Below are 12,343 nucleotides of genomic sequence, written 5' to 3' on the forward strand. Positions count from 1 at the left end.
GCTCCTCGTTCAGTTTCGCCAGATCACATCGTTCGAAAAATCGTCGGTGCGTTATAACGACTTCTAGTGTTTAAATATTTTAGCTTCAAAACCAAAATTGCTAGAACCTGATTTTGATTTGATTTCGAAGGAGATCAAAGCAAGTAAAATATTATTGAAAAGTTAAAAGCCCTCCCATTTTCCTTCATTACTTTTTACGATTTCTAAATTTAAAGTTACGTATCCTTGACAGAGAAAGACAGAGTTGCCTGGTTTGTTTAATGATATCTAAAATGCTAGAAATATGATGCCTATAGGGGACTAGTCGTGTTTAAAGTACCTTGAGGTTAGAGGCCGGAAGTGACACCTGTTGCACCAGTGCCTTTTGATCTGCCATGTGTTGTTATAATATTAACAGCAACACTGTGTGACGGCAGAGGCAATTAAAAAAACATAAAAGCTTCTGCTCAAGGTATTAGTGGGAAGAACTGGTATGCGCCTGGCTGCAGAAGTATTCATGATTCCGTTTGCGCAGGGGAGAGGGGTGGTCAGAGGAAATTTTGATGAAATAAATTGCCTTGAAATGTTTTCGTTAACTGCACGTTATTTACCTCCAGCCTGTAAAAGGTACCCCGCGTGGACCCTACCTGTATAGTTCATTACAAGAACTACCTCCTTGGGACTTCTTGTTCCTCCTGGAAAGACGGAAATGTTTTATTGAATGCTTTTATGTCCTTTGTCCATTTACAGAGACCTTGCTTGCCTTTCCCGTATCAATAGGTTTTCATTCTAGGGAAATTTAAAAAAAGTAAGGCACCAGTTTTGCTATGTGCCAAGATAACGAAATAGGCCTGTAGTTTTTCTCCAACCTCGTGAAGAAAATCTGAGGTGAGTGAGGTCTACAAAACAAACACTTCACCAATACGAGCTATTGTGTGCCTTCCAAAAACAGAAAGACAAGGTCTGGAACCATTACAATAGAAAAGCGGTATGGACCACATATGTCTACCTATGCAAGCGATATGTGCCACGCCTTTTTCGGTTTTGGGGCCACTTAAATCTAAAGGATCGTTTACACGACAGGTGGAACATGGTAGGGACACGTTAAAAAGTGGTACGATTAAAAAAATACCCGTGCTGTTTTGCGTCTATAGTCACCTATCGACCCAAAATAGCACGGGTATTTCATTATAAAAATGAAGGGTACGGTGCCACTTTTTAAACGGGTCCGTACCAATTTTTCCCGTCGTGTTAATGACCCTTAACGCTCCAAAAGGGAGCAAGGCATGGGTACAGATCTGTGTAAACCTCTCCCTGTCTGTATCCCTATCTATACTTGCGCAAGTAATGAAAAATATTTGGTGTATATTACGGTTATCATGGGTCTGAACCAAATTTTCTGTAGTGAAAATGAACTTTTAGACGACGTTTTGCGCCTCTAGAACCGTAGCCTGGATAAACAAAAGTCGTTCAGTTGTGGCACCTCCAAACGACGTATACTCACACAGGCATGCGCAGTACTAGAATCACTCCTCTAAAACCTTTTTCTCTACTTCGACTTCTATCGCTGAAGACTGAAATATTAAACGTTTTCTCTCACTGAACAAAGACTTGATTGCAAGAATGTACGTAGAAAATAAGGAACGACCTGTACTGTTTGCAATGTCCCACATTATTGATCCAGAGGAGAAAACAACAAACAACAAAACAATACACATAGACAAAAACAAACAAAAAAACAAACAAATAAACAATGGAGCTGCAGGTTGTCTGGATCCAGTGAAAACAGAGCTTAGTAAAGGCGCAGGCCAACTGCAAAATAATCTTCCAAAATCGAATTTGAATAACTATCATTTCGCAAAATATCACTGGACGTTCTGTTAAACCAGAGAAACACTCGTGCTGGCCACATTTGTTTCACTTTTTATTCCAGTTTTAATGGCAAGTTTCAACAATCTTGAAAGGTTTTTCTATGTATGAACAAATAAACAACTAAAAAACTAAATAAAGAAATGAATGAGTAAATTAATGAAGGAAGGAATTACAATTAAAACTTACAAAGCAAAACTAACTCCCTTGGAACTTTTTCAATTGTTTAATTAACTCCTGATCTATGATTCAGTGCTCCATTTTTAATTCTGTTATCACAGTTTTCGTTTTGTTGTAGATCTATTTTCCTGTTTCATCATTTGACGAACTTATGGCTTTTAGTGGATTGAACAACTTGAGAACGGTTGAAGCATTAAAACTAAATAAAGGCTAATGAAACCTACCAATTTATCGACCCCATTTATTGGTACGTGTAAACTAGCCTTTAAACTCTTACAGCAGGCACTACTGTATACCGTTGTACAAAGGTTAGTTTGTAAACAGCTGATTAATTTGTGAAGTCACCGCATCAATGCTGCACAGAATATTCATGTGAATGCATATACAGTCAGACCTCGTTTCACCTAGCACCGCGTAATACAGTAAGTAATATATCAAGCACGAGAAGGTGTGTTTCATCAGATATCCAAACGTTGAAAAAACGAAAGTAGGTTGAAAAAACGAGGCGCATGCGAGTTTTTTTTAAACGACTTCGAGGTGTTCGTATATCTGATGAAACACACTTTCGAGTGGTTGATATGGCTTCTCAAATGATCAATAATTTTTGGAGAAATTCAAGGCTAAAGTTGGCAAAATTTTATGGTAATTAGGATCACATATCCAAACCACGGTCACGGTAGTGATTTTCTTTGTTTTCTCTTGATGAATTATTAATGAGTTTGAGAAAGACAGATGACAGTTTCCAGGGCCCGGCTCATACAGTACCCATTGAATGGGGAACATTATCCTGTAAGCACAGACACTTTTCCTAGTTACGCTGGTGTCCATGTATAAAATAAAGGTGTTTGACTGCGTGTTTTTCTTCCTAAGTTCAAATACATTGCTATAAACTTTCTTTCTTGAAAAAACAAGCAAACAATTTCTTCATGATGGTTGGTTTTTATGTTCAAGCTAGTTCAATGTGTTTGGCTATTTTTCTCTGTAACCGACAATGTTCATCTTCGTCCGTTTTGGCAGCATTTCCGTGGACATTGAGCCTGTGGTGCACATCCTCCTGGTACAGCAGGCTGGCAAGCTTGTGGGCATACCTGTTGTGGTTGCATCTGTGGCATCTGTGGCATTTGTGACATTTGAGGCATCATAGGCATCATAGGCTGTTGCTGTTGCTGTGGGTACGGCATTTGCATGGGCATGCCCATTGAAGCTGAACAGCAGCTTGGCTGGCACAAGGGTGCACATGATTGCGAGCAGGGCGAGGCGCAACTTGACTGCGTGTTGTTTGGTTTAGGCTTAGCGGGAGGCAGGACGAGATAATTTGGTGCAGACATAGCAGGTTGGGCTACCTGTTGAGGGTACTGAGGCTGTGCACTGCAACAGGTCTGTGGACAGGCGCTAGGGCAAGGGATAGCAGAACATTGCTGAGGACACTGCTGTGCCGCAGACTGCTGAGGATACTGAGCTGCCGGTTGTACTTGGGCTACCTGTGGCATTTGAGGGTACTGCGGTACTTGAGCATACTGCTGCTGCTGCTGTTGTTGTTGTTGTTGCTGTTGCTGTGGGTAGGGATAAGGAGCCTGCTGATAAGGGGAGGGATACGGGTACTGACCCGCTGATTGGGCCATGGGATCAACTGATGGTGTGCTGCAGCAGGTTGATATGCAGCCTGGTGCACAGACGTCTGGGCAGGCTCCAGGGCAGGTTTGGCTCACTGAGAAAAACACAAATAGTAAGCACAGATGCACAAAGAGCAATTGTACATTTTTTAAATGTCACCTTGTTCAGTGCCAAAATCATATTTGCCTCGATGGAAATATTGGTCGCGTTTTGTGACCAGTTGCGGTACTCCTGCACAGAAACTAATATTAATTATCTTTGGCTGCAGATGGCTAGGATTGAAATGGATTGCAGCTTGAAAAATTCTTCTCTTCATTTTGGAGATGCAGGGATGTAGCTGAGGAAAAACCTCAGCAGGCTCATTAACAAACCCATCCGGCTCTTTCGAGCTGTGCACCTTTAAAATTAGCCTCGGTTTCTTGTGTTCTGCTGAGATTTCAGCGGGTGATAAGATCGCTATTCGCCAGCTCTTAGCAACATCCCTGAGTAGCCCATTGGCTAGAGCCTCCGACTGTTTGACGAAAAGATTTAGGTTCGAAAATTTTCGCAGTCTCCAAAAGAGAAACAATTACGTGAAAGATGCTAAGTAAGGATGTAAGTTAACTAAATTTGGTTGGAAACAGTGAATATTGTGCCGCTAGCACTAATCACACAAATAATAGATCAGAGAATTAACCCTGCACTGGATTGTAGTGCTAACTCAACTCATTAATTTTCCACTGAGCGTTAGCCCTAGTAGGGAAATGGGAGACGTAAGAGGCAAAGAAAATTAGTTGGAAACGAGAAATAAATCTGAGTCCCATTACGAGTAGTGTAGAGTAGAGCTATTAAACCAAATGAGCTATTAAACTAGGCGACGGTTTTTAACTTTTTCTGCTGGCAAGGAACACGAACACTTCAATTAAGACACTGAACTTGACATGAAGTCGACAGCAACGACAACAGCAACAACAACGACAGCAGCAACAACAACAACAAACGAAAACAACAGCAACAGCAGCAACAACAACAACAACAACAACAACAACAACAACAAACGAGAACAGTAACAACAGCAGCAACAACAAAAACAGCACCAACAACAAAGAAAACAACATCACTAACGATAGCAACAACAACAACAACAATTCTTACCCTTTCTTGTTCCTGTGGCGTCCAAAATGGCTTGAATGGCTTTACCAGCCTTAGCAAGGTTTTCTATCAGGAAATAGAAAAACATTATGAAAACAGTTTCTATAATAATGCAATCCTGACAAAACCAAAAATCTCATTATACCTATGCTGGAGTCCAGAAGATTTCGGAGAGAACCCTGGCCTGCGTCATCTGTTAAAAAATAAAAAAAGGTCATAAGAAAAATACCACGTTATAGCGAATATCTATAATCAAAAGGACTAGAGAATCGGGGAGAATTGTTATTCTTCACCCTTACAATGCAAGATAGATCGGAGTCTTAGCAAAACTGTGCTTTTAAAATTCATTTCTTACGACAAAATCTTAAGATATGGCCAGTCAATTAACTGGGCACATTTCAAGAGGATTTCACGTCCGAAATGTCTACCCGTTTCTTTAATCGTTTTTGCATCAGCCGTGAGGTGTTTTGCTGATGTGACGTAATGGTAATATACTTATATACTGCACATATCACATAGTCTCATACACCGTGTTTTAAAATGGCTACCACTTTAATATTCTTTTGTTGGCATTCAAATTAGCCCTTCTTGTCTCGTTTTTAAGCTCAGAAATCAAAAGAATATTTTATCTTGAACGAGGCAAGAAGGACTAATTTGAATGCAAACAAAAGAATATTAAAATGGTAGTCATTTTGGAATAAGGTTTATGGCGGTTAACAATTCTTCTGTGGGGTGAGATCGGACGTCAGCATGTAAATGCACCACTGGCAGCCGCTATCAGTCCCTATCTTGATCTCACCCCCAACCGAACCCACACATGAATGTGAAAGACAGATGAAATCCGAGATAGAGATAGACCACCACACCAGGGACTACGTCCACTATTTTTTCGAACAGTGTATGGGTTTTTTTAAAGTCTCGCAGGTTAGTAGGAACAAGTGTTGTAAGACGGGACCTACGGTTTATCGTCCTCATCCGAGAAGACTAGAAAGTCTAATCTTTTCGAGATGTCATTACAAAGGCAGCAAGTGGTGGTGGGAGGAGGAGGGGAAGAGAACACATTCACCACTTGTTAAAAGTACCTTCATCGTGTAATTTCTTCTTCTTTGGTCGTTGGCTTTCTTCATCTGCTTCCTTTTTGTCCTCTTCCGTTGTTTCATCTTCTGTAGGACGAGAACGAATTATATTCGTTATGAGAACTAATAATCACCTTAAATTACTATCCGGGTTGACCTCTTTCCATTGAAAATATATCACAGGGCCGTAGCTGGACCATTTTGTAGTGTACACATAAAGGGGTGAAAATTGAGCGCCAAAGGCGCGCACCGCAAGGGGGGTCTGGCGGCATCACCCGCCTCCACCCAGGAAATTGTGAAAACAAGATGCTTGGAAATGCTATTTCCGGCCTTTTCTGCAATTTTCTTTTTTCCAAGAATTTAAAAAGTGCAATGTCCCACAAAAGACAAGACATTAAGCTCCATGTGCATCCATACAAATTTGTCATTTTATAATGTTGTGGTTTTTTTTATAATCATTTTAAGTTTGTAGAAGTGTACGTACGTACCTACGTATTTGCATATGTGGTAACTACGCCCCTGAATCACTTTTTAGCTCAGAGAACAAATCTCTGACTGGCCCAGTCATAGTGCTCTGACATCAAACCTCGATGAACGTTTATTTTAAGACCAATACTAAATGCGGGACTGATTTCCTTTATTTTGGTTATTTCCTAAACAAATAATAGAATTGTTTTTTGGCGAGCATGCGCAGGGATGACAGTGGTGGTATGAGGACGCGTCTGTACAATTTGCAACTTAGCACTCATGAAATAAGTATAGAAAAACTTTCTACCTAAATCCAGGAATTCTCACGACCAATGTAAGTAAAAATTCTAATATTTATACTCAGCGGAATCTCGAGTTAATTTTTTATTATGTTTATGATTTGTTTATTTAAACAGGCCGAAACACTCAGATTAACTGAGCTCTGGTTTAAATGGATCTTTGTATGCCATTGAAAATAAATACAGAAATGCAATATACAAAATTGCAAGAATGAAGAATACAGAATAAGGAGATATAGAAAATAACTTTGTGCGTGAAATGGCGTCTAGCCATATATCTTAAACTCACTGAATTCGTTACTATCCCTTATTCTCGATGGAAGCGAGGTCCGTTTATTCAAAAACTATCCTGATATTTTGTATCCTTTGCCAGCGGAACACGTAATAGATCGCAGTGTCTTGTGTAATGGCTTTGAATGACCGCGAGAGAGATGAAAGAACGACGTGAACTCGGCGAAAATGAGCAGAAAACGCTCCCCTCGCCTCATTCGCTTAAATTTGTTTCTTTCTCCCGCCCACTCAACCATTTTGAAAGGGTCTGCTTGCAGTTTAGTGGAATCGGTTCCTCTCTTGAAATTAAGATTCGATGTATTATTCACAAACCTTTTGCTTCTTCTTCGGGTTCATCAGCAAAAACTAATCCACTTCCGCTCACTTCTTCATCTGTTTGGAAGAAACGGGGACAATTATTAACATCCGTCTTTGAGGTATTGGACAAAGTCAAGGTTTGGCTGCATTCGGAGTTTCATGGTTTTTCGAGATGGACGGATGCCTCACTATTTGCTTCACGCTATAACCAAACAAAGTCTAACCACCACACCTGAGGTTTCTCAGTTTATCAGCCAAAAGAAACTGCTATTTCGAATCCCAGCGGACAGTCCAAATTTTGGCCAATTGTCAGCTGTCCCTTAATCCAATGCAGACCCTTTCACCAATTTGATCTTTCAGGTGAAAGGTTAAAATGAAAAAGACGGATGAAAAACGTACAGAATAAAAATTTAACCGGAAAACAACTTGGTTGGTAACAAATTGGAAGACTAAATGGCAGGTTTCTACACCTACGAGTACTATTCATCCGGGCATTTTGGCTGGATCCTAGACACTGTGCGCTGATGGTGGCTCTCCGCGTATGAATACTATTACGTCACATGATCAATTTAGACCAATCAGACTAGGCGAAAATTTAGTGGTGAGCTACTGTGTAACAGGCGATAGAAACCTCAAGTTTTTGTCATGAAAATTGGTTTTAATTCACATACAAATAAAACTATTTTTTTATCTGAAAAGCTTTTCACTTAGCTCAGTTTCATAATGATTCGGAAATGGCCTATCCAAACTTTAGACTGTAGACCACTGAGATAAGCTCTTATTAAATCTCGATCACGTGTCACACCACATGCGATAAATCACTGACCTGATTTCTCCTCTTTTTTATCTTCTGTGTTGTCCTCAACTTTCTTCTCTGGTTCGTGTTTTGGAATTTTGTGTCGAAGGAGGCTTTTCAGATGGCGATGCCCTGTAAAGAAAGAAGGAAGAGTGAAGAATGAAAAAAAAAAAGTGATGAGATGTTTCAAACGCTGATAAGATCAACGAAAGATAATGGCCCCTTTGCAGCTAACGGTCACGTGGTACAAAAAACACCTTGCTGGAGAGTGAGCTACGCACTGGGACATCAAAAACAAAAGAAAGTTCAAGTTTGACTGGATGAAGTCGCTTTGTTTTGGATGTCTCAGTGCGTAGCTTGCTCTCCAGCGAGGTGTTTTTTGTACACCTGACCATTAGCTGCAAGGGCCCATTTGGAACCGTTTGGAAGAATAATAGTATGCGTATATTTACTGCTTGTCACGTGTCTGGTACTGACAATGGTATATGGCTAAAGCATATCTTGATTGTTTGGCTATTAGAGGTCCAATATTGTAGTATTAATTAGACTGAGTGGAGTACAAGTTTAACGGTTAATCCTGCGAGAAATTTCACATCGCCTGAGCCCGTAGGACACGGCCAATTCTGATTTACACCTTATGATATGATTACTCCTGAATTGCACGTCGCGAATCCCAGCTGCCAATTAATAACATCAATAAAAACAATAAGTTTAAAAGGAATATGCAAGTTTTAACTTTCAAATGTTTGGAATATTGTAATTATGAGAAACAACAAAATAGTTAACTCAACATTGTATTATACATTCGATTACAGAGTGAGTCCAGACTTAGACTTAGTGTCATCCTATGACCATAATTTCAACAAAATTTTCTGTCCTCTCAAGAAAGTAGGGAACTTCTTCATGGTGCGAAGTGCAGTATCTTTGTGTCAGGGGACGTTATTGACTCGAAATTCGTGTACATCGTAAGTTAGCTCCGCTTGATTAGTCCTGGGGTTGAAATATCACCTCAATATGCCTCAAGCATTGATCTTCAGATGAACGGAGCTGGAAGCCATTTTGGAACCGAAGACGGCGTACCAAGTTTTTTGTATCAGGTGATTACTGAAGGGTCTTTTAAACTTTATTTTCTTCTTGTCCAAAAAATGTCCATATAAAACGAACATGGTAACTGTTTATAAGCCACTTAACCACTGGACAAAAATTCGAGACTGTTCAAAACAACGTGAATTCCGCAATTTTTAGTGCAGATTTCCTTTGGCGTTGTGGTCATGGTTACGTAACTTTAAAATGGAAAAACGTACCTTCCGAATTCTTCCTTGCAATTTTGGAAAATGATGTTTAGTTATAGTCTGACATTTTACCGCTTTATTGCTTCTTGTTTAGAAGCAAGCTGAGGGGATTGGCTAACCAATTTCTCCGGGCTGTAAACGCCGTTTTCATTAATTACCTTCGAGTGAAAATAGCCGGAAAGAAGAAGTTTCAGAGATTTAAAAAATCCATTACAAGAAATCTAAGCAATGCTTAAAAAATGCTTGTTCTGACACTTGAACTGAATTGTGTGTAGTTGACATAAATATAGAAACAGTGGCTGCCGAGATACCTTCAATGAGGCACCTTTTACAAACAATAGCACCCTGAAAATGATAAATCATTCACATGCACCTCGAGGAGAATAAAATAGGTTTAAGCACAGTTACTGGCCCACTAGTTTGAGCCACTTGTAAATAAAAAAATATCCTTTTTTTCAGTTAGAAACGGCTTCGTAGGGATGTTTATCTTGTAAGCCTTTTGTTTGAACTGTCACTCTTTAGAACTTCATCCACAAAATTAAAAATTTTATTAAATCACACTATTTTATTTAACCTGGCAATGAAAAAGATTTGTTTAACTACTTCTGATTTATATCTCCAAATGAAAATTCTTTGATGGAGTAAGTTTAAAACGAAGAAACCTGAAGGTTGTTAATAAAAGATCTGTAATCACCTCCCTGCTGAAATAAAAACAGTCTTGCCTAAGTCACTAATCCTAAAATCTATGAAACACGAACAATTGTCATGATTTAAGCTTTAGATTTGAACAATTTGGCTTTCAAAGGCTTTTAATGCTCTTACTGAGTTCACTTCTTAGTAAAATATAACAACGTCTCGAGTTTTAAGATGGCCTGGTCACTCAGGTCGTCTCGGGCACTAAACTGAGTTCAAAATTTTTAGAGCGTTCATTGGTCGTTAAGAATACAGTAAGCCATTGCAAGGCAAAACGTGCAATGGCGGAAAGCTGTAATCAAACGTAAGGGAACGATACTAGAGTAAAGGTGGTGGTTTTTATTGTGAAAATTAGTGGTTTTTATAATATATTCTTAGAAAAATCCTTGTACCTGTCAATATGCAAATAACAACTTCTACTCACTCAACAATGATTGTATCATGTGATGTTTCTCAACTTTTGAGTCCACAGATGACATCCTTTAGTGAGATCGTTCAAATGAAAGCTTTTGAGCAGTGTTTTCACATGTTATTTGATTTTTAATAGAGAGTTTTGTCTTAGTTTCAGAGTATTGGAGACCCCGGGAGTAAAAGACTGTAAATGGTTGACTTACGGTGATGCTTCCGTGCTTCAGAGGTCCATGTTGAAAGAGTTAAGACAACTGCTAGAAGCAGCAAGATGCCTAAGAGCCTTCTGTCCATCTGCTAAAAGAAAAAAGGAAAACATTTTTAACAATAAACTTTTGCTTTCAAGAAATCTGCGAAAGCTAAATCAGTCGCCTTATTTTAGGGTTCACTATATTTCATTCATTTGCAATGAAATTAAATCAGCTGTGATCTAAGAATTCTCTGTGAAAAATAATGGAACTGCACACCGACCCAACCTTCAGCAGCCAAATGAAAGTGGAAATTAGTCAAAAACTCTGACAGCAACCAATATGAATTGTTCTAAAATAAGTCTTATTTTTCCGTTATTTAAAAAAACTGGTGAAACGAGAGCTGCTTTAATTTATTTCCGATCTAGCTAAGCTTAATTAACCGCATTTGTAACAAGATTTCGCATAGTTGCTTCGTACATTTCTGGCGGCATTGTTCGGTTTGACGCGTACAAACTCTTTCTAAACTTACCGATTTTTTTTTTCCAATTTTCCTTCCAGAAATTAACTTCCCAACAACGCCACTGCCGGAGTAATGACTCGTGTAAGGGATCTTTTGTTTCGGCTGTCTCATTACTAATTCAAACCTCTTTGTTCTTGGCGAGAAAGAAATGTTCTTTGTTAGAACTAACTGGTATCAGGGTGTTCAAATGTCGAGCTAACATGGATTTTTGAAACTTATGTAAACAACGCGCCTCTGGCCAATTTACCTCACTAAGCCTTACATTGGAAGCCTACCTAAAAATACATAAAATTAATTGTTTGCAGAGAATACGTATGAAAACCTAAAAAACTTATTTGGCGACCAATTTTAGCGTCCACGCAACCCAGCAGCCATGAATTAGCGCCGAATAGGGGAATTATGATCATGAAAAAACTGTTGAGAAACTTAAGGGAAATTCCACCGCTGCATTTATACATTAGCAGCTCAATGTCCCCTTCCCTTTACCAGTGTTTCTCTACCTCTGGGAAAAAATAGGTAGTCGTCAACCATTGAGAGAGAGAGAGAGAGAGAGAGGGGGGGGGGGGGGGGGAGTGAAGGTTTACTAGTCTCTTCTTAGTGTTTTGAAATTTACACGCACAATTTGCATTTTCAAGTTTGTCAACAGTTTTGTCCAATGTTGTAAAACGAGTGGGTACCAGGATGTCGTCTGCAATTTCAATTGAAAATCGTCGTCCCAGGGAAATATGTTTTCGTTTTGCGCTCAATTTCCGATTTCAGCCATAGATGGTAATTACTTGGACCAGTTATTTGAATCGCCGTTTGAAAAAAATTACACTAAAGAACGCTTTCATAGTTTCGTTTCAGAAACCTACTAGTACATTACTGTAGAGTAGTTTATCATTTTTCATAAGTTATGCTGAAACTTAATAACACCCAAAATTATTAAAAATGAAAATATCCTTAATGTTTTGAAATTTGAACCCTACACGAGTATTTTGTTCAGTCTCAAACACTAGCCATTTGAAGCTTTTGTAATTTAAAAGAGATTGTCACCCTCCGGAGTGTTGAACAATTTTTAATTTACTACTAATATACATGCAAAAACCCATTACGCTTCTGCAGGTACACGGATTAGTTTACTATTTGCTATCCCCAATATCTCGCTATTTCAAACAGAAACCTTTTTTCTTCTGGATTCTTCTGTAGAGTTACTTTCTAGTAGCTACCTTGAACATCATCCCTGGGCTCCATTGTACA

General features: G+C 39.1%; 1 protein-coding gene across 2 annotated transcripts; it reads right to left on the reverse strand.

Moving 5' to 3' along the window:
* Window positions 1-1,882: 1,882 nt before the first annotated feature.
* Window positions 1,883-11,222, reverse strand: LOC146471387 (uncharacterized). 2 transcript variants are annotated; one of them, XM_085121104.1, is made up of 8 exons: window positions 11,114-11,222; window positions 10,600-10,690; window positions 8,031-8,132; window positions 7,220-7,279; window positions 5,856-5,936; window positions 4,919-4,966; window positions 4,777-4,839; window positions 1,883-3,736 (listed from the first exon to the last, which is right to left on the reverse strand). In XM_085121104.1, the coding sequence occupies exons 1-8, from the start codon at window positions 11,213-11,215 to the stop codon at window positions 3,024-3,026; spliced, it is 1,260 nt and encodes a 419-aa protein (XP_084977230.1). In that variant the 5' UTR covers window positions 11,216-11,222; the 3' UTR covers window positions 1,883-3,023. The 2 variants fall into 2 exon arrangements, with proteins under 2 accessions (XP_084977230.1, XP_084977231.1); XM_085121105.1 differs by having other exon boundaries at window positions 2,888-3,736; window positions 10,600-10,687; window positions 11,110-11,134.
* Window positions 11,223-12,343: the final 1,121 nt, after the last annotated feature.

The sequence above is a fragment of the Pavona decussata genome, unplaced genomic scaffold (assembly GCF_977016875.1).
Source record: "Pavona decussata unplaced genomic scaffold, jaPavDecu1.1 SCAFFOLD_105, whole genome shotgun sequence".
Classification (NCBI taxonomy): domain Eukaryota; kingdom Metazoa; phylum Cnidaria; class Anthozoa; order Scleractinia; family Agariciidae; genus Pavona; species Pavona decussata.

Bases quoted from the DNA above. Each gene is read 5' to 3' on its own strand.
- LOC146471387 (XM_085121104.1), bottom strand. From the start codon at position 11,215: ATGAGACAGCCGAAACAAAAGATCCCTTACACGAGTCATTACTCCGGC. The intron at 8,133-10,599 runs GTAAGTCAACCA...CTTTCTTTACAG, and splicing joins TGAAGCACGGAAGCATCACC to GGCATCGCCATCTGAAAAGC. The intron at 4,967-5,855 runs GTACTTTTAACA...ATTTTTTAACAG, and splicing joins GAAGAAATTACACGATGAAG to ATGACGCAGGCCAGGGTTCT.